Consider the following 27,882-nt stretch of genomic DNA (forward strand, 5'->3'; position numbering starts at 1 on the left):
AGGTCTCCCACGTGGGTGACAGGGGCCCAGGCACTTGGGCCACTGTTTTCCCCAGGCCATCACAAGGGAGCGGGATTGGAAGTGGAGCAGCCGGGACTCGAACCAGCACCCATGTGGGATGGGGGCATCACCAGTTCAGCTGCACCCCCCACGCCGCAGCGCCGGCCCCGGCCTTGTGTTGATTGCAGTGGAGTTGTGCTGTGGCCAGTGGAAGCGCCCTTGGCTTGGCTCCTGAGTCGGGCTGGACGTGGAGCCGAGTCTGCTACATGGACGTTAGAATGTCCGCGGTTCGTCTCCTTCCCTGCTGCGTACGTGGACACGGTCACTGCTGCGGGAGGGGCCGCCTTCCAGACTCTGGCCGCCCCGTGGCGCAGAGCGAGCAGTGTGTGGACGCAGGCCCTCCTCGGGCCGGGTCTCTGTCTTCTGCCTCAGGGCACGTGTCGGCACAGCCACGGGACACCCGCATCCCACAGCAGAGTGTCTGGGCTGGGGTCCGGCAATGCTTCTGACCCAGTTTCCTGCTGACGCGCACCCGCGTGGGAGACGCGGATGGAGTTGTCGGCCTCGGGCTTAGGCCTGGCCCAGCCCTGGCCACGAGGCCCCTGGTCAGGTCTTGTCTACCGTCGCTGTGGGCATCTCTGGGGAGCTGGCTGCTCAGGTCTTGGGCCTGCTGCTTCCTTGTTGCCAGGATTTAAGAGCGCCTGCGTGTTGAGTGGACAGTCCCGTGGCAGGTGTCTTGCCACCATTTCCTCCTGATGTCCCCTCCTGGCCTGTGGTCCTCACGTGTCCTCCACGCTGTGGTGGCTTCCTAAGCTGGCCTTGGCTTTGACGACGCTGACACCTGGGCCCTTGTTTTGCAGTGTTGAGTTGGGTCCACCCCGCGTTTCCTAAGGATGAAACCCGGGCTAAATAATTTGGCTGGAAAATGTCCTCCCAGGGCATCCCGTGAGCCTGCGGTGTCCACCTGCCCGGGTCCTGCTGGCTGAAGTGGGCCTGCCCAGGTGTGGAGCTGTGGCACTGTGGCCTGTCCTGGAGTGACCACACGCCCGCCAGCCGTTCCAGCCTCGGGCCTGGTTCCCGCGGGCAGCCGACGTGCTCCGTTCTTCCTGTCTGGCTGTCTGCATTTGTGAGCTGGGCCGGGCCTGCGCCCGCGCGGTGCAGTTTTGGGTGCTGCGTGGGTCACTACATTGCTGCTCAGTGGTTTGGACTCTTGACAACTCTGGTCCTCTGTGTGCTTTTGCCGTGGCTTTTTTTGTTGAGGTTTGGTTGCTTGCTTTCTTTAAAAAATGTTTATTGTTTTTATTTACTTGTAACATAGAATATGCGTGTGATAGGGAGAGGTTGAATTCCATCTGCAGGGTCACTCCCCAAATGCCTGGAACAGCCAGGGCTGGGGCGGACCGAAGCCGGGAGCCCCGAACTCCCACGTGGGTGCCAGGGACCTGGCCATACTGCCCGCTGCCCCCAGGCAGCTGGAGTGGGAGCGGGGCAGCTGGGGCTGAGTGGTCACCCTGCCCCGTGGTCACTCGCTGACACAAAGTCCAGACTCCCGACCTTTGGTGGTGGGGGTGTCTGGAAGCCACCTCTGAGCGCTGGGAGTGCCGCTCTCACCTCCCTCAGCCTTCCGGGGGCTCCTCTCCCCTCCCCCCTCAGCCTCTGGGGGGGCTCCTCTCCCCTCCCCCCTCAGCCTCCGGGGTGGGGCTCCTCTCCCCTCCCCCCTCAGCCTCCTCGGGGGCTCACCCTGGCCACCGGGGTTTCTGTTTCTCCCAGGGGCTCACCCTTCCCCGGCCCCCGCCGCCCCGGGGGCTCAGCCTTCCCCAGCCCCGGCCGTCCCAGGGGCTCACCCTTCCCGGCCCCGGCCGCCCCAGGGGCTCACCCTTCCCGGCCCCGGCCACCCCGCCTCAGCCTCCCGGGGGCTCACCCTTCCCCGGCCCGGCCGCCCCGGGGGCTCAGCCTTCCAGGCCCCGGCCGCCCCGGGGGCTCACCCTTCCCGGCCCCGGCCGCCCCGCCTCAGCCTCCCGGGGGCTCACCCTTCCCCGGCCCCCGCCGCCCCGGGGGCTCAGCCTTCCCCAGCCCCGGCCGTCCCAGGGGCTCACCCTTCCCGGCCCCGGCCGCCCCAGGGGCTCACCCTTCCCGGCCCCGGCCGCCCCGCCTCAGCCTCCCGGGGGCTCACCCTTCCCCGGCCCGGCCGCCCCGGGGGCTCACCCTTCCCGGCCCCGCCGCCCCGGGGTTTCTGTTTCTCCGGGAGCTCTGAGGCTGCAGGTGCTGCTTTCCAGGTGCGGGCTGGCTCTGCCCGCTCGCGTGGCGCTGGGGCCCTCTCCTGGCAGCGTCGTGAAGTGCAGGCATCGTGGGCGTCGCTGGGATGCAGATGGGCCCAGGCCCCTGCGTTTCACACGCAGCCGTCATGGCTCTGCCCTGGCCTGGCCCTCACCCCCGGCCGGCGGTCACGGGCTCTGCCCCGGCCTGGCCCTGACGCCCGGCTGCTCTCAGGGACGGGGGCTGCATGGAGGTAGTTCGGCCGCTTAGATTCGGTTTCCAGCTGACTCAGCCCCTCGCTTTTTTTTTTTTTTTTTTTTTTTAATTATTATTTGAAAGGGGAAATGCCAGAGAGAGAGGGAGGGAGGGATAGACCTTCCGTTGGCTGGTTCCCTGCCCACATGACCCCAGTGGCCGGGGCAGGGCCAGGCTGAAGCCAGGAGCCTGGAGCCCCATCTGGTGGCAGTGAGCCAGGTTCTCACAAGGCGCATCGGGGACTCGAGCTGGTGTCCGGTACGGGACGCTGGCGTTGCAAGCAGGGGCCTCACCTGCCGCACCACGGCGCGTGGGAGACGGGGCCAGGCCACGGCGCGTGGGAGACGGGGCCCCGGAGCACCGGGGTGACGCGCATGCGTGTGGTGTTTCTGGGGGTGGGGCCGGTGCAGGGCAGCGCTGCTGGCTCTGCTGCCGTGCTCCCCGGGTAGGGACGCCGGAGCAGACGGGCCCCCGCTGTGCGCCGAGGGGCTGTGTTCCTGCTCTCCTGGGCTGCTTGCCGGGATCCTGGGGGTGGGTGTTGTGCAGGGCCACCCCGAGGTGCCGGCGCAGTGGAGTCGAGGGAGTGGCCCGAGCTGCTTCCTCTGTGTGCCAGCCCTGCCCTCGGCGGGAGGAGTGGTGGAGGGCGAGCTGCATCTCAGAGCCCCGCCCGGGGCGTCTGCGGCACCCAGCCAGGCTGTCCTGCTCACAGGCGATGGCCTGGCCCTGCCCCCACCCCGTCTGGGCACAGTCCTTGAGCATCGGGGAAACCTGGAGGGGGCAGTGACTGCTGGGGTGGTGCGGGTCGGCCACAGGCAGTGTTCGGGGGCCCCTGTGCTGGGACCTGGGGCGAGGCCGTGTTGCCGTCGCTGGGTGTCTGCAGGCCAGTGTCGGGGAGGCCGGCGAGAGATGGTGCTCTTGCGGGGAGAGAAGCCCTGAGCCCCCTTCCCCCCAGGGCTCCTCCCTGCTGTCCACGCCCTGCCGCTGACCCCAGGCTGACCGGCAAGGGTGGCCTGCATCCATCTTGTGTGGCCGGGGGGCCGCTGCTGGGCCCCCAGCGGGCATTGGCACCTGCTCGTCGGCGTGTTTTGGGCACCAGTTTTGATTTCAAGAAGAGAGTGCATTCAAATCACTCATCTGGTTTTGGCTTTTAGCACCCGAGACTTGCGCCTGAGGTGAGCGCCTCGCGCTCGTCCCGGCTGTTTCGGCGGCTGAGCTGTTGAGCGCAGACGCGTGACCGCGGCCAGCAGACGGCGCCCTGCGGCTGGGGCCTCCACGGGCCCCGGGGTCAGGTGCAGGCGCCGGCCACGGCGTGAGGGAGCCCCGGAACCGAACTGGAGGAGAGGCCTGGAGCCCCCCGGGCAGCCCCGCTCTCGGTGCGCTTCCCAGAGCCCTGGCTGCAGCCGGCCTGCTCTCTGCCCCGGGGCGGCCGTGTTCCCGGCTGTGGGCACAGAGCCCTCCCTGCCGCCCGAGGCTGCTCTGCCCGGGGGTGCTCGGCACGTGGGACGGGCGCTGCTCTGGAGACCGGAGGAGGCCGCCGGGGGACCCCGCGTGTTCTCCCGAGCCACGGCCCCGAGGCTGGACGAGGGCGGCCCCTCCCCCTCGAGTGAGGCCTGTGAGGAAACCGTGCCGAGACACGGGAGCCCTCGTGAGATCTGCCGAGGGGGAGGCAGCGGCACCCCCACCCGGACTCAGGTGGCTCAGGTGCGGGTGGGCACAGCGCGGGCCGGGGGCCTCACCTGCCCCGCAGGCCGCACGCGGCACCGTCGGGCTGTGCGTGAACGTGCAGTGAGGACGCCGCCGTCACGTCTGTGCTTAGACACGCGTGAGCAGCTCAGAGCACTGCCAGGAGGAATTGCCGGACCCCGCCGCCCCGTGGTGATGCCTCCCGCTCTGAGAAGCCAGCCCGCAGCAACTGCGTCTGAGTAGTGGCTCCCAGGACAGCTGGTCGCCCAGAGGGGCTGGTGGAGCTGGGTGTCTGCGGCCAGGGGGCACCCCTCTTGGGCACGTGGCGTCCTCTGTAACCACTGAGCCATCTGGCCTTCCCAGCTCCTCACCAGCCCCCCAAGCCAGGAAGTCAGGGCCTGGTGCCTGTGTCAGCCACACGGGACGACACAGCCGGCCCCAGGAGTGGCACCAGGTGGGCTTTGGTCGCCCACGTGAGCCCGCTGGGCAGCCGTGCCGTGGTCACGTGGAGGTGGGGCCGGCCAGTGCCTCGGAGCCGGGGCGGGAGCCGGGGCGGGAGCTCCCTCCCTTTGGCCCCGGGCCGAGTCTGAGCCGTGCGGGCGTCGAGGGCTAGTGTCCGAGGGTGCCCAGCTGGCCGTGCCGGATGGGCCGTGCCGTGCCCGGGGCCTCGGTGCGCTGGGGGCCTCTCACGTCGCCCTGCGTGCCGCTCTGAGCCTCCCGCGGGCACCACTAACCCGGCTGTCTTCTTTCTCGTCACCAGGGCTCGGGCCCGGGCTCGGCGGTGCCAGGCAGCTCCGGCGTCGGGACCCCCAGACAGTTCACGCGGCAAAGAATCACGCGGGTCAACCTCAGGGACCTCATATTCTGTTTAGAAAATGAGCGCGAGACAAGCCATTCGCTGCTGCTCTACAAAGCGTTCCTCAAGTGACGCGGGGCGCGCCCGGACGGGGACGCCGCGGACGCTTTTCTACGTTTGCAGATGACGCCTTTTTGTACCGAGCAAAGGGGATATTGTTCAAAAGCAGCCGCCTCTTTCCAGTGGGCAGTTTTCTACTCCGGTTTCTAATCAGCTCTTCGGTGTGGAAGAGGACCCGTTCCTGTAGCCGAGAACACGAGGCCCGTGGCTCCGCCTACAGGACGCCGAATCTTAGCTCATCTCCGAGTGAGTGGCCTTCTTGCCAAACAAGCCATATATAGACTGGCGGAGCCGCTGCGGGCGCGCCGTGCGGGCCGTGCCGTGGCCGTGCGTGCGGGCGTGGCGCGGCCCGTGTAGGTGTGTCTGCAGCCCACGACCTCATCGCCTTTATCTTATTTTCGTCATAGTCAGTTGGCAAAGCAAACTGATTTTTTAGACCCCCCCGCCCCGCCCCGCCCCTCCGCTGAGGAATCTCGAGGGGCCGCCCCGCCGGCGGCTCCTCCGAATGTGTGTCAGCATGTGGACAGAGCGTTTCACTGCTATAGTTTGTAAAGCTGTAAAGTCAAAGAAATGAAAACCTTTTCAGCATAAATATATTTTACTTGCACTGTGTTTTTTAGCTAAAAGTGAAAACTTAGATTAAATAAAATCAGAGTTGAGAAGAATCATCCGGGACTGGTTCTCAGTGTGATCGAGTGCTGGGAGAGGCTGTACCTGTCGGTGACTGTCGCGAGCTCCGCACCGAGCGGGAGCGGCCTGCACACTGCGGTTATTTTGCTAAGAGACTGCGAGCTGTGGGCCCACTTTGCAGGCGCCAGAGCCGAGCCCCTCTTTGTACCTATTTTTTTATTACAAATATACTAATTGGTTCTTTATATTTTCAGAGGTTATTGTATTAAATTGTCTATGGATAGTACTTTTCTGACTGTAAATACCCCGGCTTTCTCCGAGTCCTCACGTCAGTGTCAGCCGCGCCCGGGTGCCGTCAGGATTTTCCACCACCCCTGAGAGCTGTTACAGTCTTTTATTTTGTCTTTTAGGAGATCCCTGTCTTTCCATTTTTCATGTAAATTTTGCACAGTTACTTGTTCATATGTAAATATTTTACTTTCAAAAATGAAGTTTTTAATTGCTATTGTTTTATATAGGATTGAAAGAAAATTAACTCCTTTATTAAAGACAAATTTATCTGTATTTGCTCTGTGTGCTTTCCCCACTGCCGGCCTGCTGCCAGGGGCCCCGCCCTGATTCTGCCGCCGTTTCTCAGCCGCTGGTCCAGCTCTGCTGCTGCAACCGGGAACTCGTCCTCGGCGGACGGGGCTCCGGGCTCAGGGCCTCCTGGCCTGGGGTCTGAGCTCCGCCTCCTGCTGTCGCAGTGGGCCTGGCCAGGACACAGGCGTGCGCCCCACAGCTGGGCTGGGGGCGGCGCACAAACACACACACACACACGGGAACACGGGAGCGGAGAACGGGAGGCCCCGCCTTGTCTGCCGGCGAGCTGGGGTGCGGGTGGCCCGGGTGAGTCCTAGCCCTGAGGCGGCCTGTGTCAGGGACACGCGTGCTGTCTGAGCGCTGGGGACCGCGGTGTCGGGGCTGCGGCACACGGCTGTTGTGCGACACTGCTGGGGCTCGGCCGCGGACCGTAAGCAGCAGAGTCGTGTGTCCCGGTGCCGGGGCGGTGAGGGAGCTGGTGACGCCGGGTGGGGCGGGCTCCGCAGAGCTGCGTGTGAACGCGAAGACTCTCCGAGCTCGTCTCTCCCAGGTCAGCTCACGGCAGGACCCCGAGCCCAGGTTGAGTGCATTCGCGGGGGGCTGGGCGGGCACAGCTCCATCCTTGCGTCCGCGTGGGTTCCCCAAGGTGACTGAGTGATGAGGCCACGCTCGCTCTTTCGCCGGGTTCTTGGCCGCAGGCGGCTTGGTCGATTGCCTGGTGGTCTGGGGTGTCGGCCAGTGTGACGGGTTCGACGTCAGCATCTCGGCCGTTCCTACCGCATCCCGTCAGTCCTGGGACGGGCACGGCCACAGGCAGAGGCGGAGGCCTCGCCCGAGCCTCTGTCCTGGCTCCGTCCTGGTGCTGTGTCGCCGACGGGGTCACAGTGCGACCTGGCCGTTTGGACGGGTGTGGAGGATGCTGTCTCCCACGGGGCAGGCTGGGGACGGGACCACAGGGTCTGCTCCCCGCTCCTGCCCCTGCGCAGGGGGAGGCAGGCGTGGAGTGTGGAGAGGAGGAAGGTGAGTGAGAGTCCCGAGGGAGCAGTGTGGCCGTGGGAGCCCAGGGGCGTGGACACCGAGGTGGCGCAGCGTGGGGACGCAGCAGGCCGCGGGCTGCCAGGTCAGTAGCCATGTCCGCGTGGTCGTGTGTGCTGGCGACAGAGATGTAGACGGTGCTGTAGCGGCACCAACGACAGCCAGACCCAGGGAGGCGTGTAGCAGACAGGTAAGATCTTCACACCGATTTAGACGGAGCAGGGAGGACCCACGGGGAGCAACCCCAGGCTCACCGAGTGGGAGGCTCGGCGCTGTGAGCCCGGTGCTCGGTCCTGGCCCAGTGGGAATCCCAGCAGGGCGGATTCTGGCCTGGTGGTGAAGACAGCCTCATGCCACATCTGGGTGCTCGGGCCCTCGTCCCGGCTCTGCTCCTGTACCCTGAGAGGCCCTGGGTCCCTGCCACCCACGTGGGAGGCCTGGATGGCGTTCTTGGCTTGCTGCTTCAGGCTGGCCCAGCCTTTCTGTTTTAAGTGAATTAGCTTTGTCTATTTTGCTTTCTGTTTTTCTTTCTCATCAAATAAATTAAAAAAAATTCCAACAAGATTTTCTTAGAAATTGGTGATGCAAGGACTTGGAACAGCCAAGACAGTCTAGGACAGAGTTGGAGCACCCGGGGCCGCACTCCGTGGCTCAGCACAAAGTAACAGCCGTCAGGACAGCAGGTGTGGGGATGGACAGTCCAGGGTCAGGTGTGGGGATGGACAGTCCAGGGTCACGTGGGCGGTGCGTCTGGGGGCACTGGTGGGAGGGGTGATCACCAAGCCTGGTACCAGTCCCCGGCCTGGGTCGGACCTCAGCTCCACCAGGCAGGTGACCCGCCCGCACACCTCGGTGGGTGGCCCAGGACAGGTGGGCGGACCGTGAGGACTTGTCACATGGTGCTCCGCAAGTGGAATTCTGCCCCACATGGGTCACTGAGCGCTTCCCCGGCCTGGCCTTGGGGTGCCTGCCGGCTCCCCCGGCCCCACAGCGGAGGCGGTGGGCATTGGCTGTGACCTCAGCTTCAGCCTGCAGCCTTGGGGAGCTGTCGAGAGTCCTGTGTCCTTGGTGCTGGGCACACAGCAGGTGCTCACTCGGTGCTGGCTGTCGTGGTTGGGCAGTGGGCCCCAGCCGTGCACAGGCAGGTCCCTCAGCAGAGCTCTGGCCTGAGCCCGTGCCCAGCGCAGCCCCTCCTCCAGCGGAACCGGGCCGGGCCCCCCAGGGAGGGTGAGCTGGAGCCTTCCCCAGGGTCCTCGGAGTCCCCTTGGAGGATCAGCCCTGCGCCTGGCACGGAAGCAGCTGGCTCCGAGTCCCAGCGGCAAGACGTCGTGTGTTTGAGAAGGGCCTGGACGTGTCTTACGTGTGAGACGGATTCAGCAGGTGGCCCAAGCCCTCAGGTGCAGGTGGCTTTCCAGGGGAGGACAGTCCAGGGAACGTCCAGCTGGCAGAGGTCAGGTGGGGGCCTGGCACGCAAGGCCCGGATCCTTGAGGAGCTGCCGTGAGAACTGGGAGGTGGCCGGCGGGGCCCAGTGGCCAGGGAGCTGGAGGTGGGCACAGGAGCTGGGCACATGGAAGGACACACACGTTGGAGCCGCTTCCACGCACTTGTGAAATGCCAGCAACCAGAGCTCCCGTGCGGGAGGCTGGACGGAGGGTGGGGTGCTGGGTGCCTGGAGAGTTTGAGGATGCGATCCTCGTGCCTCCTGAGAAATGAGCATGCGTGTCCAGGCAGGCTTGCGTGTGGTGAGCATGCGTGTCCAGGCAGGCTTGCGTGTGGTGTTGTACATATGTGTCCAGGCAGGCTTGCGTGTGGTGAGCATGCGTGTCCAGGCAGGCTTGCGTGTGGTGAGCATGCGTGTCCAGGCAGGCTTGCGTGTGGTGTGCAGGTGCCCAGGCAGGCTTGCACGTGGTGTTGTACATGTGTGTCCAGGCAGGCTTGCGTGTGGTGGTGTACATGTGTGTCCAGTTAGGCCTGCGTGTGGTGGTGTACATGCGTGCCGGCAGGCGCCACTTGGCCGCCTGGCTCCCTCCCACTTGCCGGGCGGGCAGCCCTCGGCCTGCTCTGGGGAGGACGTGGCCTGCCAGGGTCCCCAGCACAGGCCTTGGTGAGAGTTGGTGGGGCGGGCGGTGGGATGCCAGCTGTGTGTGGTGCCGGTGGCCGCCGAGTGGGGGAGCGAGGCTGACACCAGCAGAGAGGAAGTCTGGGTGACGGCCCCTCCTTCCTCTAGGGCGGAGACCCCGGGGGAGCGGGCACGTGGGAGGCAGGTGCTGCGCCGGGATTCCGGGCCCTGAGGATGCCCGAGTGGGAGCACATCTAACTGGAGCCCCACCCCTCCCTGGACACCTGCTTGCCGGGAGCCTGGGAGGTGCTGGCCCGGGTCTGTGTCCCTCGGCCTCACAGCCCGGCCTGTGGCCCGACCTCTGGTCCTGTCTCCCAGTGTATGGGGGCTGTGCAGCTTGGCCGTGGCCGCCAGGTGGCAGCGTGGGCAGCGGCAGGCACATGGGGGCGGGGCCCGGAGCCCAGGAGTCACAGGCGGGACACCTCCCAGCTGGGACCCTCAGCCCAGCTCATGACTGCAAATGAGTCCACACCTTCCCAGGTACGCCTGACCCCGGGCACCGGGTGTGGAGTGTCCCTGGAACCCGAGCTGGGGGGGGGGGGGTGCGGGCCCTAGCCCTGCCACAGTCCTTGACCACGTGTTCCTGGCCGGCAGTCCCTCCATCTGGAATGTCTGAGTGTGCGCTCAGCACCAGGGCCTGCAGGTACGGGGTGGGCAGGGGGGGGCACCGCTGGGGGCCTCCCCTGAGTAGAGGAAGGAGCCCTGTGGGCCCCCCGCCCGGTGCCGCAGTTACCTGGGTCAGGTAACCTGAATGGGAGCCACGGTGGGAGGCAGGCAGGCGCCAGCCAGGGCGGGCACCTGGGGACCGCTGGCTTCCCGAGGGCTCAGGAAGAAAGTCACGCGGGCGTGAGACCCGCACGCCTTCGGGAGCGGCCGTGCGTGTCCTGGCCGTTGTGCGGCCTCACGGGCAGGTGCTGACCGAGCAGTGCTGGAGGAGGGAGCAGGGCAGTCCGGGTGGGCCCCGAGGGTGGGGGGAGTCCGGGCAGGCTCCGAGGGTAGGGGGGAGTCTGGGCAGGCTCCGAGGGTGGGGGGGAGTCTGGGCAGGCTCCGAGGGTGGGGGGGAGTCTGGGCAGGCTCTGAGGGTTGGGGGGAGTCCGGGCAGGGCCTGAGGGTGGGGGGGAGTTTGGGCAGGCCCCGAGGGTTGGGGGGAGTCTGGGCAGGCAACAAGGGTTGGGGAAGTCCGGGCAGGCCCCGAGGGTAGTGGGGAGTCCGGGCAGGCTCCGGGGGTGGGGGAAGTCTGGGCAGGCCCCGAGGGTGGGGGGGAGTTTGGGCAGGCCCCGAGGGGGGGGGGAGTTTGGGCAGGCTCCGGGGGTGGGGGAAGTCTGGGCAGGCCCCGAGGGGGGGGGAGTCCAGGCAGGCTCTGAGGGTGGGGGGGGAGTTTGGGCAGGCCCCGAGGGTCGGGGGAGTCCAGGCAGGGCCCGAGGGTGGGGGGGGGGTCCGGGCAGGGCCCGAGGGTGGGGGGCCACAGCTGCCCCGCTGCCCCGCTGCCCCGCTGCCATGCTGCCCCGCCTGCTCTCCAGCCGGGGCTCGCGCGTCCTCGGCTCCCTGGTGTTTTCCGTCTGTCAGGATCGACCCTGAGCCAGTGACCCAGCTGGGAATCTGAGTGGCGCTGGCGGCGTCGGGAAGCGGCGTCTCCCAGCACGAGAACGCGGCGCAGCCCCTGGCTTGCTGGGCGTCCTCCGTGGCTGTGGGCGCACCGAGTGGTGCAGGCGGAGGTCTTCGCGTGTGCGGCTGCGGGGGGTTTCCAGGTGTTCCAGCCGCTGGCACCGCGGCCGCCTGGGGCCACCTGGGGCCTGTGCGTGCGTTCCTGTGACCTTGTCAGTGGCGTGCGGGGGCGCTCAGCCGGTCCCGAGGAGGGTGTTCCCTGTAAGCAGCTTTGACCGCGGCGCTTCTTTGGCCTAACCGGGGTTTTGCTTCTTCCTTGGAGCGCTGCTGTCCTGTCTCCCTCCTGGCTTTCCCATGCCGGCCGGGAGCCCCGGGACAGCGCCATGGGCCCGGCGACCACGTCCGTAGCCTGGCAGCGTCCCGGGTCGTCCTGGGCCTCTTGTGCAGAGTTTTCCCAGGCACGGCCCCTCTGCTTCCCCGACACAGCAGTCCCTGCACGGTGGGCTCAGGTGCACGCCCACGGCCCCTGGGCGGTGCTGGCCGTTCACCGACAGCCCCCGAGTGCCTGCTTTGGGTCCTCGCGGGCACCTGTCATTCCTGAGTTGTGGCTGCCTGGAAACACCTTGTGTTCTGGTCCTGGATGGAGCCAGGTTGACCCCTGGGGCCCAGCCCCACTGAAGGACACTGGGGGTGGTCCCCACACACAGGGCTGTCCACAGGCGCTCATGTCAGGGCCCTGGGCTGTCTTAACCATGGCCTCCACCCTCGTGCCGAACGCCCAAACTGCTCATGCCTGCACGCCCTTCCTGTCCCACCAAGACCCCAGCTCCTTCAGGGCCCTTGCCCCTGCCCACAGGACTGGCCACAGAAGAACGGGCAGGGCCCCACAGAGAGCCCAGGGCGTCCGGGTTTAACCCAGGCCCGAGGCCATCTGCCCGTCCAGAGAGGGCACAGTGATGGCACCAACATAAGGTCCTGTCAGCTGACCGGACGGCTGCGCAGACAGATTCCCGGTGCCTCCCAATCTTGGAGGAGTCAGGAGATGCATGTGACCGGCTCTCTGGGACAGCCACCCACAGACCCACAGGGAGCCTTGCACGCGTGGTCCGTTCCACAGCCTGCGTGTGGGCCTCTGACGGCTGACAACTGGATGAAATATGATGGACGTCAGGCCACAAAGGACAGCGACGTCAAGTGGGAAAGCAGCGTGCTGAGCGCCCTGGCCGCCCTGTTGGCCGCTGCGCGGGTGGGCCTGGGAGAGGCCCCTGTGTGGCAGACGGAGCTGAGTCCGCGTGCTGTGGCAGCAGAGCCGAGGAGGGGGCCTCTCCGCAGGGGAGAAGCCGGAGGTGTGTGCCTGGGGCTGGCGTCCCTGCCCCGTGAGCGCCACCTCACTGGGCAATGGGTCTTTGCAGACATGGCCACGAGAAGGTGCGGCCATGGATTGGGCTGGGCGCCGAGTCCAGCGGCTGATGTTGAGAAAGCGGCAGAGACCCGGGGGCGGGGGTGGACGCTCGAGGCGGAGCTGAGGAAACCCGGCGCTGCCGGCTCCACCCCAGGCCCACAGGCCGCAGCCCGGCCCCCGCAGCCCCAGGGGAGCGAGGCCGCCAAGCCTGGGGCCTCCGGAACGTTCTGCACCACACGGTTCGCGCTTGTGGTGCTTGGCAGGGCAGCCCGGGATGCGAGGGCCTCTGGCAGGGCAGCAGTTCCTGGAGCTCGCCGGGGCTGGCAGGAGGGCCTGCTGTACCGCCAGCCGGGTCCGAGGCCCGGTCGCGCACGGGGCGTGGGCGCAGCGCCCGGCAGAGCTTGGCCTCGGTGCCGGGGAGCCGGCGTCTCTAAAGCTGCCCTCCTCCCACCTCCAAGCGCTGACAGGAAGGCCTGAGGACGGCACCGCGAGACTGGATGTCTCAGAACCCAGGCGGTCCCGGCACCAGTGGCACGGAGGCCGCCGCACCTGGCATCTGATCAGAAGTCACCAGGCAGGCACAGACGCGGGGAAACAGCCGCCCACGCCGAGGGCAGCCGGACTGCGGAAGCCGACAGTCGTGACGGGCGAGCGAACGGGCGTGCAGAGGCATGGTGCCGTCACTCTTACAAGGTCTGTGTACTCGAAAGGCCTGAGAGAGGTTTTCCACCCGTCGTTTCCCGCCAGGCCAGGCTGACGGCAGGAGCCAGCGCTCTGTCCGGGTCTGGCTGTCCACAGGGCGGCAGGGACCCCAGAGCTTGAGCCAGCAGCTGCCGCCTTGCGGGGCTCTCACAGGAAGCTGGGTCGGAAGCGGAGTTGCCGGAGTTGCACACCAGCAGAGGAACCGGGTATCCCGATGGTGGCTTAGCCCCCCGCAGCCCGCTGCCCGCCCCAGGGCAGTTCCGGCTGTTCCGTGTCCAGGAACTTAGAGCGACGTCTCGATGGACAGAGAGCAGACACGAGAAGGATCCAAATCCCGGAGCTCGAGAAAATCCACGGCTGATGTGGAAATCACCCTGCACGGCTCGGTGGTCACAGGAGAGGCTGGGGGCTTGAAGACCGCAATAGAAACAGCCCCCGGCGCGGCCCCCGGGGACGCTGGGCCCCGCCCCCGGCGCTGAACCTGTGTGGAGGCAGGACGCAGAAAGATACTTGAAGAAACAGAGCTGAGCTTGACGGGAGTCTGTGACGCTCGGTGAACCACAAGCACAAGAAACAAAAAAAATCATTAAATCAGGACAGAAAGCCGAACAGTGGGGCGCCGGCTTGGAAGTGGAGCAGCCGGGACTGCAGCGGTGCCCGCGTGGGATGCGGGCGTCGCAGGCCGTGGCTCAACTAAGTAGATCTTTAAAAAAAATCAAATGGCTCAGGAAAAGAAATCTTTTTTTTTTTAATTTTTAAAATTTTTTTTAAAGTTTTTTTTTTTTTTTTAAATTTTTTGACAGGCAGAGTGGACAGTGAGAGAGAGAGACAGAGAGAAAGGTCTTCCTTTTGCCGTTGGTTCACCCTCCAATGGCCGCCACGGCCGGCGCGCTGCGGCCGGCGCACTGCGCTGATCTGATGGCAGGAGCCAGGAGCCAGGTGCTTTTCCTGGTCTCCCATGGGGTGCAGGGCCCAAGCACCCGGGCCATCCTCCACTGCCCTCCCGGGCCACAGCAGGGAGCTGGCCTGGAAGAGGGGCAACTGGGACTAGAACCAGTGCCCATATGGGATGCCGGCACTGCAGGCAGAGGCTTAGCCCAGTGCACCACAGCGCCGGCCCCGCTGAGTGGCCTTACAGGTGTGCATTTCCCATGAACTCTGAAGACCCCTTATGTGCACAGATTTCAAGGCTTTTTGCACCCGGGTCAACTTATCTTGAATTCCATTTCGCATGAGCTTTCTGAAGCGTGCACATAGAACTCTGGTTCCAGGGCTGGGGCGGGTGTGGGGTGGGGGCTGCACGGCATCGCAGAGGGACCCCGCGAGTGGGGTGGGGTCCGTGGCCGCACATGGATAAACTGTCGCTGAGTCCTGGAGGCCATGCGTGTTCCAAGTGGGCCCGGAGAGCAAAGCAAGGCAGAGGTGGGCGAGTTTGTGTGAGCGCTGGCTTCAGTGCCGATGGTGGCAGGTGTGGCAGGAGGGCCGGCTTCAGCTCTGCCGGTCATTTTGTCACATGGTCCCTCCCCACTGCCAGGGGCATGGCCACGAAGCCTACAGGGACAGGGACATGGGTACCTTGGGCCTGTGCAGGTGGCCATGGGCTCTGTGGTGGGAGCTAGGCGGAGGCACGTTTTGGTGTCCTGTGGGGAAGAGGCTTTGAGCCGAGCTGTCTGGAGCACCGTGGGCTCCTGCTGGTCAGCTGGGGACACTGCTGTGAGGCCTCGTGTCCTGCGTGGCATCTCAGGCCAGCTGGCCTGTGCAGCTCTCAGCAGGGCAGGTAGGGTGTGGCCAGGGGCTCCCCAGGCAGGGGCAGCTGCAGGTGGGCCAGGCAAGGAGGCCAGGTCGGCTGCCCCCTGGCCAGTGCATGGTGAGCCAGCGATGGGCTCTGGCCTGCGTGTGCAGGCTGGGGGCCCTGGCATTGCTGACCCCTCCACGCTTTGCCAAGAGACTTTGGGGTTCCCCTGCTCCCAGGCTGCTCTGCTTTGGGTGTGACTCACCCCCCACAAACTCCCGTCCAGGCCTGTCCTGCTGCGGCATGCCGGGAGGTGGTGCATCCCCGTCCTTGGCCAACGAGTGCTTGCTCACGAGGCCTGGGGTGGAGGCGGGAAAGCAGGTTGCCGGAAAGCTGTGTCCCTTTGTGCCCCCCTCACAGGCCCCCTTGCCCTTCCTCTTCCCGACACGCAGCCCTGGCCACACGTGGCTGCCCCGGGGGACGAGAGCCACACCTTTCCTTACACATTACCCAGGCTCACGGGTCTTGCTGTCCCAGTGGAAGTGGGCTGGGACGGGGAGAGTCCGGTTCCCTGCCCTGGCCTCGCTGCAGCCAGCTGCGTTGGCCTGGCCTGTGGGGTGACGCAGGAGTGTGGTGCCCTGAGCTGGAACACCGTGGGGACCGGGCTGGCACTGTGCCAGGCAGGAGAGAGCCTGGTGCCCTGCTGCCCCGGCTGACAGCGTGGGGTCACGCAGCACTGACTGAGGGGGCACGGTCCCGCAGCAGAAACGGAGCCCGAGGTGGGCGAGGGGCCCTCCCCGCTGGGAGCAGGGGGCACTTACCACGGGGACCTGCAGGTGGGCAGCTGAGGTACGGGGGTGGGGTGGGGTCCAGGCCCACGCGGCCCTCCCTGGATGTGTAGGTGGGGTCCCTGGTCGTCAGATTTCTGCGCTTGCTGGCTGTGGTGAACTCGGGGTCCTGTGTGCTGATGTGGACGTGAACCAACGCGAGCCCCAGCTGGGTGCCCGTGGAGGCTGGGTCAGTGCCAGGGAGCTCGAGGGCCCGCGTGTGGAGCCCGAGCCCCTCTTCCTCCTGACGCGTCTCAGGCCCCGCTGCCTGTGCCCCGAGCTCTGCGGGGGGGGGGGCAGGGGCGGGACACCCCAGTGAGGAGGACCCCACTGACATCCGGCCCTGCGGCTGCGGCGGGGGCAACAGGGACCGGGGCTTTCCCCGGTGGCAGCATCTGATCCGAAGCAGGGAAGAGGCCACAAAAAAGATGCGTTTTTGGTTTTTAACTATGAGTGGACAGTTGCAGGAGTGTTTTCTGGGAGAGCCCCGAGGACAGCCCATGGGAGGGGGAGAGCCCATGGTGGGGGAGGAGAGCTGGTTGGGGGGGATAAGAGCTGGTGGTGGTGGGGAGAGCTGATGGGGTGGGGGGAGGAGAGCTGGTTGCGGGGAGGAGAGCTGGTGTGGGGGGAGGAGAGCTGGTTGGGGGGAGGAGAGCTGGTGTGGGGGGAGGAGAGCTGGTTGGGGGGGAGGAGAGCTGGTTGGGGGGATGAGAGCTGGTGTGGGGGGAGGAGAGCTGGTTGGGGGGAGGAGAGCTGGTTGGGGGGAGGAGAGCTGGTGTGGGGGGAGGAGAGCTGGTGGTGGGGAGGAGAGCTGGTGTGGGGAGGAGAGCTGGTTGGGGGGAGGAGAGCTGGTTGTGGGGAGGAGAGCTGGTGGGGTGGGGGGAGGAGAGCTGGTTGGGGGGACGAGAGCTGGTGTGGGGGGAGGAGAGCTGGTTGGGGGGAGGAGAGCTGGTTGGGGGGAGGAGAGCTGGTTGGGGGGAGGAGAGCTGGTTGTGGGGAGGAGAGCTGGTGGGGTGGGGGGAGGAGAGCTGGTTGGGGGGACGAGAGCTGGTGTGGGGGGAGGAGAGCTGGTGTGGGGGGAGGAGAGCTGGTTTGGGGGAGGAGAGCTGGGGGGGGTGGGGGAGCCCTGCCCTGAGCCTGACTGACCTCAGACGGAGACTCAGGTTTTCTTTTTGGTGACAGTAGAAAGCAGAATGGGGCGGGGGGTGTGTGGGGGAGTTGGTGGTAAAACTCTGGATTTTGTGTTAATTAATTAATTATTTTTGAGTTTTTTTTTTTTTTTTTTTTTACTGGGGCCGGTGCTGTGCTGTAGTGGGTAAAGCTGCTGCCTGCAGTGCTGGCATCCCTCATGGGCGCTGGTTTGAGTCCCGGCTGCTCCTCTTCCGATCCAGCTCTCTGCTGTGGCCTGGGAAAGCAGTAGAAGATGGCCCAGATCCTTGGGCCCCTGCACCCACGTGGGAGACCTGGAAGAAGCTCCCGGCTTCAGATTAGCACAGCTCTGGCCATTATGGCCATTTGGGGAGTGAACCAGTGGATGGAAGACCCCTCTCTCTCTCTCTCTCCCTCTGCGCCTCTCTGTAACTCTAACTGTCAAATAAAATACATACTTGAAAGGCAGAGTTACACAGAGAGAGGAACTGGACTCTTCTTCTCCTTTCCCAGGCACGTTGGGAGGGAGCTGGATTGGGAGTGGAGCAGCCAGGACTTGAACTGGGCTTGTTGGAGATGTGCAGGAAGGTGTGTGGGGAGGTGGGCTCATCCTTTAACGGGGAGCTGGTGGCACCCTAATTAACTCTCCAAATGGGGCGGAGTTTGGGTGGGGCTTGAGTTCTGTCGTGGTGTCTCCACGGTGCCATCCCTGGGGCAACGTCAGGGCATCTCATGCCTGGTGGGGAGTGGGGCTCAAGTGCCTGATGTGCTGTGGGCGCCCAGAGCTTGCAGCCACGTTGAATCGGCTCGGGACAGGGTGGGGTTTGTGCTGTATGGGGCTCCTCACTCACTACCTCCCCACCCGCCCACGTCACTGGGCTGGCCGGGCATGGAGGCTGTGCTGTGGCTCTGAGGGAGTCAGCGAGGCCCACACCTGCTGGAGGGGCTTGTATGCAGCCTGGTTATCCCACGGGAGTCCCCCTGGCCCAGGAGACCTCTGGGCTTAAACCACAGTGACAGGAGGGTGGGGAGGGCAGGGGAGCCTGCCGGAGGTCCCCTCTGCCCTGGCCTCCTCCCTCCTGCCCCAAAGCCTCCCCAGGCTGCTGACCCACTGAAGGAGCCCAGGATGCAAACCAGTGTCTCATGGTTGCCCTGAGACTTGGGCAGGGAACAGTGTCCCCTGCCCTGCCCTTCCCATAAAGACTGGGTCTGCGCCAGATCTCAGGAAACAGGTGGGACGCTCCCAGACCCCCGGGGCAGCCTCTGAGGTGGGGGGCCCCGGCATCTGTGCCCTGCACCCGGAGTGTGGACTGGACGCAGAATGGATGCAAGCGACAGGGATGACCCCTCAGATCAGGGGCGCCTGCACCTGGGGCTTCTGTCCTGGAGGTTTTCTCGTGCTCTGGTGGCTTGCTGTGAGGGAAGCCAGCTGCTGCACTCCACGGCCCCCACGAGAGCCCTTGGAGGCAGGTCCTTCCCAGGGGAGCCTTCAGATGGGGCAGCCCCAGCCGGAAGTGCCCAGCTGAGCCGCCCCAGACTCCTCCCCACACAGCTGACTTGGCGAGTGCTCACTCATTGCTCAGTTTGGGGAGGGGTTTCTCAGTGAGCAGCAGGAATTCGTGCAGCCAGAGACCCCAGCTTTCCAAACTTCAGTGTCGTGCAAAACAAAAAAGTTGGGGGTATCCTGTTTATCTAAAGGGGAGAGAGGCAGTGTGTGGCCCTCGTTAGAGAGGGGCTGAGCTGATGGCTTTGATGGGGGGCCCGCAGCAGGTGAGACACAGCTGGGGTCCGGCTGCAGGTTTCCTGAAGTCTGCAGGGACTTGCTGGGTTCTCAGGAGTGGGCTCGAAGGAGCAGGGGTGCAGAAGCTCGGCCGCTGGGTCACCGCTGCTGTGGGGAGCGGGGGTTCACGGTGCCCCCTCACTTTTGGGTCTGAAATGTTCAAATGTAGAGCTGGGTTTGTGGTGCTGGTCAGGGAACCCCGCAGGCTCTTTCAGCACAGGGCTGGGGCAGACTCAAGCCCACGTGGACGTTGCCCCACTCCTTGCCTGGGCCCACTCAGCACCTCGGACAGCGCCCAGCAGCCTGCCTGGGCCCACTCAGCACCTTGGACAGCGCCCCACAGCCTTCCCCGCACCCCAGAGGGCCCCTGTGTGTGGCGGAGGTGTCTGTGTGCCTGTCAGCTGGCCAACCCAGGGCGCAGGAGGCTCAGCGATCTGTCCAGGGAGATGTCTCCAGAGAAGGCCTCTGGGCCTCCGGGGAAAGGCCCCAGGTTGGACGTCGCTGCGAGGCACTTGTCTCCAGGTCAGCCAGCCCTCGGCCCTGCGGCTGGGAGGGGTCATCCCAGCAGTCTGATTACAAGCTCTGTGCCCCCAGGACTGCCCAGGCCCAGCAGTTGTCTAGCTGTGAATGTCATTAGCGGCTCCGCAGCCTCAGGACTAACAAGTGGCTAATTGGCCTCTCGTTATCAGCTGCACTAGTAATGAGCATGTGGGTGACTTTGTGGTGCCGGTCCTTGTGGATGCAAACTGATGCTCAGAAGACGGCTGGGGTAGGGCACGGGGAGACCAGGGAAGGGGAGGCATAGCTCACGGGATGCCAGCCCAGAGCCCTCGATTGTGGGCCGGTGGGCTGGGGCCCCGGGCTGGGGACCGTGGGCGATATCTGGGGTCCCGGGCTGGGGACCGTGGGCGATATCTGGGGCCCCGGGCTGGGGACCGTGGGCGGTATCTGGTGTCCCGGGCTGGGGACCGTGGGCGGTATCTGGGGCCCCGGGCTGGGGACCGTGGGCGGTATCTGGGGCCCCGGGCTGGGGACCGTGGGCGGTATCTGGTGTCCCGGGCTGGGGACCGTGGGCGGTATCTGGTGTCCCGGGCTGGGGACCGTGGGCGGTATCTGGGGCCCCGGGCTGGGGACCGTGGGTGGTATCTGGGGCCCCGGGCTGGGGACCATAGGTGGTATCTGGGGTCCCGGGCTGGGGACCATAGGTGATATCTGGGGTCCCGGGCTGGGGACCATAGGTGATATCTGGGGTCCCGGGCTGGTCACTGTGGGTAATGGCCGGGGTCCTGGGCTGGTGAGCATTGTGATGGCTGAGGTCCTGGGCTGTGGACCATGGGTGGTAGCCTAGGGTTCTGGGCTGGTGACTGTAGGTGATGGCTGGGGTCCTGGGCTGATAGTGGCTGTTCCCGAGGCCTGGGGTAACCATGGGCACACCCGGTGCCTGTGGAGAGATGCCCTCTGCTTCTCCGGGGTCCTGTTGCTCTTCTCCAGGTGGTGAGTCACGCTCACCTGGTGAAGGTAGGAGGGCACTGGAGTGAGACCTCTGCAGCCTCTCGTGTCGGGCCTTGCCGCGTCCCCAGGGCTGGAGCCCTCGTCAGTCCCGAGGCAGAGCTCTCTGGGGGCGCCTGTAGACACCTGGGCTCTCTGTGGCCATGCTGCTGACACTGTGTCCCTGGGATACTGTCCTAGGAGACCCGAGTTCGAATCTCGCTGCTGAGCAAGTCACTTGCCCCCCTGGGCTCCCTGGCCCTTCGTGTCTGGTTGTGTGGGAGTTAGAGTAGGGGCTGGGAGGGGAGGGCTTGTTTGTCCCTCTCCTGAGGACTTCTGAGTGCTCTGGGTGGGCCTGGGGTGCCCGGGCATCGGGCTGGGCAGCACTGGGGAGCTTGGGCACCTCCCCGCAGAGGGCGAGGCCAGGCCATGGCCCTTGAGGGTGATGGAGGAGGCCGGGGTGACACTGGACCGTGGCAGCAGGGGACCAGGCACTCCAGTCACCAGAACCCCAGTAAGGGAGAACGGTGCTGCTCACTAGGGCCCAGGCCTCCAGCCTCAGGTTCCAAGGCTGACCAGTGCCTGGCCGACCATTCCAGCAGGCCCAGTCCAGGGCTGGGCCCTGCGTGTCCTCTGCTGGGAGAATGTAGTGATGGGAGGGGAAGAGGAAGAACGTGGATGAGAGGGAAGACGGTGCAGTGGGCGAGAGACACGGAGGGCGGCAGCGGCTCTGGCCCCTCCCCCGAGGCAGCTGGGAGGAGCCAGGGAGCAGCTCCTTCGACCAGGGAGGGCAGGAGAAAGCAGGACACTCGGCTTCCATGGGGTGGGCGCTCTGGTTAGCGCTGCTGTTCCTGCTGTCAGCCATGGCTGGGGAGGGTTTGCAGTGAAAAATGTCAGAGGCCAGAGGCCTGTGTGAGGGTGTGCACCTCCCCCGGGGGTGTGAGGGTGTGCACTGCCCCCAGCACTATGTGGGTGTGCAGTGCCCCCGGGGGTGTGAGGGTGTGCACCTCTCCTGGGGGTGTGAGGGTCTGCACTGCCCCCGGGGGTGTGAGGGTGTGCACCTCCCCTGGGGGTGTGAGGGTGTGCACTGTCCCCGGGGGTGTGAGGGTGTGCACCTCCCCTGGGGGTGTGAGGGTGTGCAGTGCCCCCGGGGGTGTGAGGGTGTGCACCTCCCCTGGGGGTGTGAGGGTGTGCACTGTCCCCGGGGGTGTGAGGGTGTGCACCTCCCCTGGGGGTGTGAGGGTGTGCAGTGCCCCCAGGGGTGTGAGGGTCTGCACCTCCCCTGGGGGTGTGAGGGTGTGCACTGTCCCCGGGGGTGTGAGGGGGTGCACCTCCCCCGGGGGTGTGAGGGGGTGCACCTCCCCTGGGGGTGTGAGGGTCTGTACTGCCCCCGGGGGTGTGAGTGTGCAGTGCCCCTGGGGGTGTGAGGGTGTGTAGTGCCCCCGGGGGTGTGAGGGTGTGCACTGTCCCCGGGGGTGTGAGGGTGTGCACTGTCCCCGGGGTGTGAGGGTCTGCACTGCCCCCGGGGGTGTGAGGGTGTGCACTGCCCCCGGGGGTGTGAGTGTGCAGTGCCCCTGGGGGTGTGAGGGTGTGCAGTGCCCCTGGGGGTGTGAGGGTGTGTGCTGCCCCCCAGCACTAGCTGGCTGGGTCCTGTCTGCCCAGGGGAGGAGGCCGCGTGTGCTCACTGTCCGGTTCCAGGGTGGTGGACGCCCCTCAGGCTGCGCCCGCGCCGGCACCGGCCTTTTCCGCAGGTGCTTCCACAGGGTGGACCCAGCTCGAGCACCTGGGTGCTGTTTGTTGTGGGGGCAGAGCTTCCGCGGAGCTGGGATGGCAGGCTGTGGCGTCCACGCGCGTGTGCGTGAAGGGCCTGAGTCGTCAGCTGAAGCTGGCCGTGAAGAGGGAGGTGGGTGGCGGTGGGCCCAGGCCCGGGCCACTCCTCGCTGCACGTGCTGGCTTGGGGAATTTGGGAATTCTTAACTTGAAGGCGGCCTCCCATGGACCACAGAGGTGTGTGTGAGCTTGCATCAAAGAGTTTGTGGAGAAACGGAATTTAAAGTTTTATTTGGCTCAAAAATTCTTAAAAATCCATGCGTAGTTTTTTTATAGAATACATTTTCCATGAATTTTTTTCCCTTTAAACATTTATTTGAAAGAATCATTCACTCCTCAGATGGCCACAATGGCCAGGGCTGGACCAGGCCAAAGCCAGGAGCTTCTGGGTCTCCCACGTGGGTGACTTGGGCCATTTTTTTTTTTTTTGACAGGCAGAGTGGACAGTGAGAGAGAGACAGGGAGAAAGGTCTTTCTTTGCCGTTGGTTCACCCTCCCATGGCCGCTGCGGTCGGTGCACCGCACTGATCCGAAGCCAGGAGCCAGGTGCTTCTCCTGGTCTCCCATGGGGTGCAGGGCCCAAGCACCTGGGCCATCCTCCACTGCACTCCCGGGCCACAGCAGAGAGCTGGCCTGGAAGAGGGGCAACCGGGACAGAATCCGGCGCCCCAACCGGGACTAGAACCTGGTGTGCCGGCGCCGCAAGGCGGAGGATTAGCCTAGTGAGCCGCGGTGCCGGCTGACTTGGGCCAACTTTTGCTGCTTTTCCCAGGCCATTAACAGAGAGCTGGATTAGAAGTGGAGCATCTGGGACTCGAACTGGTGTCCCCATCGGATGCCAGTGCTGCAGGTGGAGGCTTAGCCCACTATGCCACCACGCCGGCCCGGAGGACCCCCCCCCCCCCAATATACTTGCGTTTCACAAGAAATTGACCTAATTCCATTTCTGTGGACTCCCTGAGGTTCTGTCTCTGTCAGGGCCAGGAAGGGGAGCACCTTTTGTTTGGCAGTTGCCGGGTTTGATTTATGGCTGCCAGACCCTGGGGAGGGCGCAGACGCATGGTGTGAAGGGTGCGCCCAGGTTTCTTCATGTTTCCCAGGGCCGCCCCCCCGGCCAGGGCCACCCCCTGCCAGGGCCACCCCCCACCCCCGCCAGGGCCGCCGCCCCCCGCCACGGAGCACGAGCCGGGTGGAGGCGACTTTCTCAGAAGGGGACTTTATTTCTCCTCTGGTTCTGCTCTGCAAATCCGCCCGGCACTGAAGACACATCGGGAAACATCGACTCTCGGCCCTTTTTTTTTCTTTTTTTGGTTTTTGGTACAAAATGATACAAACAACGATACAAAATAGTTGTGCTGTTGACGATTACAAAAAACGTTGGAACACCTGCCTCGGGCGCTGCGCCCGCCCGAGGTGCAGTGTGAATCCGTCATAGCCGGTCTCTCCCAAACAAGCACAGTCATGCGGCTGCTACACGTTTTGTCCATTGTCCGAAAGAAACATGCAAAAGAGACCCGGGATGGAGGAGGGAGAGAGGAGAAGTCAGACGCGTCCCAGGACGCAGAGGCGGCGCCCCCGGCCCGGCCCCCAGCTATGCACGCTGCCGCCACTTCCCGCACGGTGACCGTGACCGAGACGCCCAGGGCTGTCATCGCGCGCTCGGAACCCGAGGCCGCCCGGGGCCCGCAGACTGCCTCGGACACTGGTGCTTTGGGATGTGCTGAGACACGGCAGCAGCTCCGGCTGGCCAGGTGTCTCCCGTCTGCAGGGGGGAGAGACGGCGCCGAGCTGCACTCCCCGCCCGGCCCACGCCCGGCCCACGCCCTGCCCTCGCACTTGTCTTATCTATGAGCTACAGAAGGGAGATGCTGGACACGGTACGTCTAACTAGTGTCAATCGGGGAGGCCATGAAAGCCCGTGTTTCTGTGGCCCCCAGGGGGCTGGCTGGAGGAAGCCCTCACCGGCGGCGCCACACTTCAGCCTGTGTGACTTAGGGCAGATGCGAGGGGGGCCTGGCAGTGACGAGAAAAGGCAAGGGGAGGGGGTGGGGGCCGGGGAGGCAGGCAGGGCAGCTGAGCCCGGCAGCTGGCGGAGCTGGCGTCTTGGGACCAAGGTGTGGCCAGGCCTGGTACATCGGTCCTGGGCCATGAGCCCAGGGCACAGGGGCCCCCGGAAGCCCTGAGATTGCGGAGAGGAGCGTGCCTGGCGCCCAGCCGCTCGTGCCTGGGATGGTGCTCTCCCACCGCGGGCTCAGGACTTCCACTGAGGATGAATTTGAACTTTTGCAAAACAATGAAAACCCAAAACTCCAGCCCCACCCCTCACACTGGCCCATAGGGCTCCCTCCAGTGGCCACGCCCCAAGCACTCAGGACCATTCTCATTGGCTACCAGGCCCGAGCAATTTGCATAGCACAGCTTAGGTCCCCGCATGCCACCCCTGGATGTCTGAGTCTCCCTGGGCCTGGCTGTATGCACAGGGCAGGGCAGCCAGTGACGAGTGACCCTCGGGGCCCTGCCCTCCCCGGCACCCGCAGAGGGTAGGAGTGGCCCAGGCCGGCTCTGGGGAGAGGGCCGGGGGTGGTGATGAGTTTGGGGAAGAACCCTGACGTCCTGTGGGCACACACGAGTGTGGCACATGCGTCCACTCCGTGTGTCTCCGAGGCCAAAGCTGTTTAGGAAAGCGGCAGACTTGGGGCTGAGGGAAGCCATGGCCCGAGACCCCGCCCCCGGCAGCAGGTGCGGTCTGGGCTCCAGGGGGGCTTCCGGGGCTGAGGGTAGCCATGGCCTGAGACCCCGCCCCCGGCAGCAGGTGCGGTCTGGGCTCCAGGGGGGCTTCCGGGGCTGAGGGAAGCCATGGCCCCAGACCCCGCTCCCGGCAGCAGGTGTGGTCTGGGCTCCAGGGGGGCTTCCGGGGCTGAGGGAAGCCATGGCCCGAGATCCCGCCCCCAGCAGCAGGTGCAGTCTGGGCTCCAGGGGGGCTTCCTTGCCCTTTGCTGGTGCTGGAGCCCCCCTCCCCTTCCTTGGGGGGCGTGACATCAGCGACACGGAGGGAGCCAGCACGCTGGCTGGTCTGAGCTGAACTGGTGCTGGCCTCCCGCCCCACAGGTCCTACAGCCCCTGTCTCGCAGCAGTGGCCGCCTCCTGCCCCAGCCTGGCCTGAGGGTGGCCTCACCTCTGGGGAGAGTAAGGCGTCACGTGGGGACAGCGCCAGAGCCGTCCCTGCCGCTGCTCGCTGGCCGCGGCTTCTGAGGAGGGGGTCCACGGTTAGGGGGCGGGTCCTGCCGTCCACACCGGCTCAGCAGCCCCGATGGGACTCAGATCCAAACGGCCAGGGGAAGCAAAGGGGCCACGAGAGTCCGTGCGGGGACTGGTTCTCGGCCCGCCCTCGGTGAGAGGTGGTGTGGGGCGGGGGGCAGAGGCGTGCTGTGTGCAGGGGGCCCTCGGCGCTGGGTGGCGAGGGGTCAGGTGCTGGCACGCTGGGCAGCGGCCTCTCCCCACTGAAGCCGAGGGGACCTGGGGGCACTGGGGTGCCAACTGGCCCCCAGGGAGGACTGTGGGTGACTGGGAGCACTAAGCGGTGGTCTCTGGGGACCCCCACCCCGGCTATTTACAGCATCTGGGAGTGCTAAGGGGGCCGAGGGCTGGGCCGGCCCTAGGGGGACTTCGTCCTCTGAGCTTTGCAGGCCCCCGGCCATGTGCAGCAAAGGCTGCTGGGATTTGGACCTCAAACTATTTTTGTTTCAAAGGAATCACTTTCTTAAACATGAAAAAAAAAAAGGCCACAGTCCCCCATCCCGAGCTGGCGCCCCCAGAGCCGGGCCAGGCGTGGCCCGCCCGTCTGCCCACGTGCTCCTGAGTTTGAGGGACTGACACATGTACCAAAAGGCACTTCCTTTTTTTTTTTAAACAGTGCTTCTGCTCTAAGAAATTCAAGTTAAGACAGTGCCTCTCGCTCACTCTCGGGCCTGGCGGGGGCGGGGTCTGTGCCGGGCCGGCCACCGTCCACAGCACGAGGCCCGCTAGTCCTGGTCGCCGCCCCCGTACATGTCGGCCAGCTTCTTGAACCTGGGCCCCCAGTCGTTGAGGTAATCGTAGTCCTGGTCCCCGGAGCTGGACGAGTTGAGGGAGCTGACGGAGCCTGCCGTGGAGCCGCTGCCCTCGTAGTCGAAGACCAGCAGGGAGTCGTACGGGGGCGCAGTGGGGTCATTGTCCGCTGCCCGGAGCCCCTGGGGGGCCAGAGACTGTGGTTAGGCAGTGGGGGGGGGGGCTCGCATCCAGCAGCTGCCGGTAAGTGCTGAGTCCCCCTGGGGCTGACAGGGACCCAGGGACCAGGAGCCAGGAAGTGGGATTGTGAGGTGAGACCCCCAACGCGGCTGGGCCGCGGCCTCGCCTTCAGCCCCAAGAACGGGGACTGGTTCTCAGCCCAGCCCAGCCTGTTCTTCGCACAGCCCAGCCCGGGGGAGGCTTTAGCAATACCACGACACCACTGTGTGCATCGAGGCCGGGGCCACGGCAGTCACACCAGGCTTCCAGACCCCTCATCACCGCCGGGCGCTGGGCCTCCCTGGGGCTGTGCTGGATACCTGGTGGGGCGGGCAGCCGGGGCTGAGGCCAGACCTGACACTGCTCGGACCGGACCCCCCACCCAGAGCTGCTCCGGGCAGCAGCAGGGCCCTGACCCCTGGCACTGTCCGGCTGCTGCCCCGAGTTCTGCTCTGTGCATAGCCTGGCCCAGAGGCAGGCATCAGCGTCTCTGGACAGGAGGACGTGGGGAGGCGAACTCCCCAGGCCCTGCAGCTGCCCCGCCCCCTGCCCAGGGGCACCCACCTCGCTGATGAAGTCTCCGATGTCCCCCGGGTGGGGCACAACGGGCCTGGCCGGGTACTGGGGCTCGGCGCCCACGGGCCGCTCGTCCACCCGCCGCACGCCGGGGGCCTTGCTCAGGGCGTGCTCCGCGACCTCGGGCTGCTGCAGCTGGCTGAGGTCGTAGTCCTGCGGGACAGTGGCGTTGGGGGACTGCGTGAGCCGCGGCCAGGAGGACCCACGGCGCCCACCCCTCCCACCAGCGCCCAGCCTCTTCGTCTGCTCCTGTCTGTGTGTGCTTCAGGCAGGCGTGGGGTCACAGCCTGCATGGCCTGGCACCCCCACCCCCACCGAGCGAGCCCACCTCGGCCCTCGCTGCTCAGGGGCCTCTGAACACGGCCGGCCGTGCTCGGTGGGGAGCGGGGCCTCCCTCCAGCTGTTGTAGGCTGGCTCTGCCTGCCCCGTGGAGGACCGCCAGGTGGCCCGAGTCCCCCCGTGGGCAGCGGCAGGCCGGATTCCAACCAGGAGGCTCCCGCGGCCCACCCTCCTGGCGCCTGCTACGCTGCCCCAGACCCAGCGCGAGGAGCAGGGGGCGGCTGGTGTCCCCAGCGGACCGAGCCCCTTCCCTCCAGGAGGCAGGTGCGGCGGGCGTGGCCAGGCGAAGCCCCGCCTACCTGGTCCTCCTCGCCGCCGCCCTCCTCGTCATACTTGAGGATGTTGTCTCGCACGTCGTCCTCAGGGTCGATGAGCAGCTGCTTCGCGTGGCGCTCCTTCTCCCGCCGCTTCATCCACACGACGAACAGCAGGACCATGGCTGCGGGGGGGCACCGGGGCAGGCGTGGGTGCCCTGTGTCCCCGGCGCGCGTGGGCTGTGCACCCGTGCTTGTGTGTTCCTCACGTGCGTGTATGTGAGTGGATGCAGGCATGTGGCCCGTGCACGCGTGTGCCTGTGTGTGCACGCACGTCTGCACACTCACACGCATGTTTGGGTACGGTGCACACGTGTGTGGGTGCCTGTGTGGGCCTGCAGTTGCCAGCGCAGAGCCCAGCTGGCTCCACCCTTCTCCCCGACACTGGCCGCTGG

General features: G+C 65.8%; 2 protein-coding genes across 4 annotated transcripts in view; one reads left to right on the plus strand and one right to left on the minus strand.

The window, feature by feature from the left end:
* TAF4 (TATA-box binding protein associated factor 4) overlaps positions 1–6,304 on the plus strand; it is a 70,873-nt gene extending 64,569 nt beyond the window's left edge. For all 3 annotated transcript variants that reach the window (XM_070051647.1, XM_070051644.1, XM_070051646.1), the window contains one exon: positions 4,955–6,304. In XM_070051647.1, coding sequence (XP_069907748.1) covers positions 4,955–5,122 — 168 coding nt within the window. In that variant the 3' untranslated portion in view covers positions 5,123–6,304. The remainder of the gene's footprint in view (positions 1–4,954) is intronic.
* A 19,687-nt stretch (positions 6,305–25,991) lies between these two features.
* The window catches only part of CDH4 (cadherin 4), a 326,582-nt gene continuing 324,691 nt past the window's right edge, over positions 25,992–27,882 (minus strand). The window contains exons 14-16 of the mRNA XM_070051648.1: positions 27,473–27,612; positions 26,823–26,987; positions 25,992–26,221 (exon numbers count right to left, since the gene is read on the minus strand). Coding sequence (XP_069907749.1) covers positions 26,015–26,221; positions 26,823–26,987; positions 27,473–27,612 — 512 coding nt within the window. The 3' untranslated portion in view covers positions 25,992–26,014. The remainder of the gene's footprint in view (positions 26,222–26,822; positions 26,988–27,472; positions 27,613–27,882) is intronic.

Source organism: Oryctolagus cuniculus, chromosome 11, assembly GCF_964237555.1.
Source record: "Oryctolagus cuniculus chromosome 11, mOryCun1.1, whole genome shotgun sequence".
In the NCBI taxonomy this organism is placed as follows: Eukaryota; Metazoa; Chordata; class Mammalia; order Lagomorpha; family Leporidae; genus Oryctolagus; species Oryctolagus cuniculus.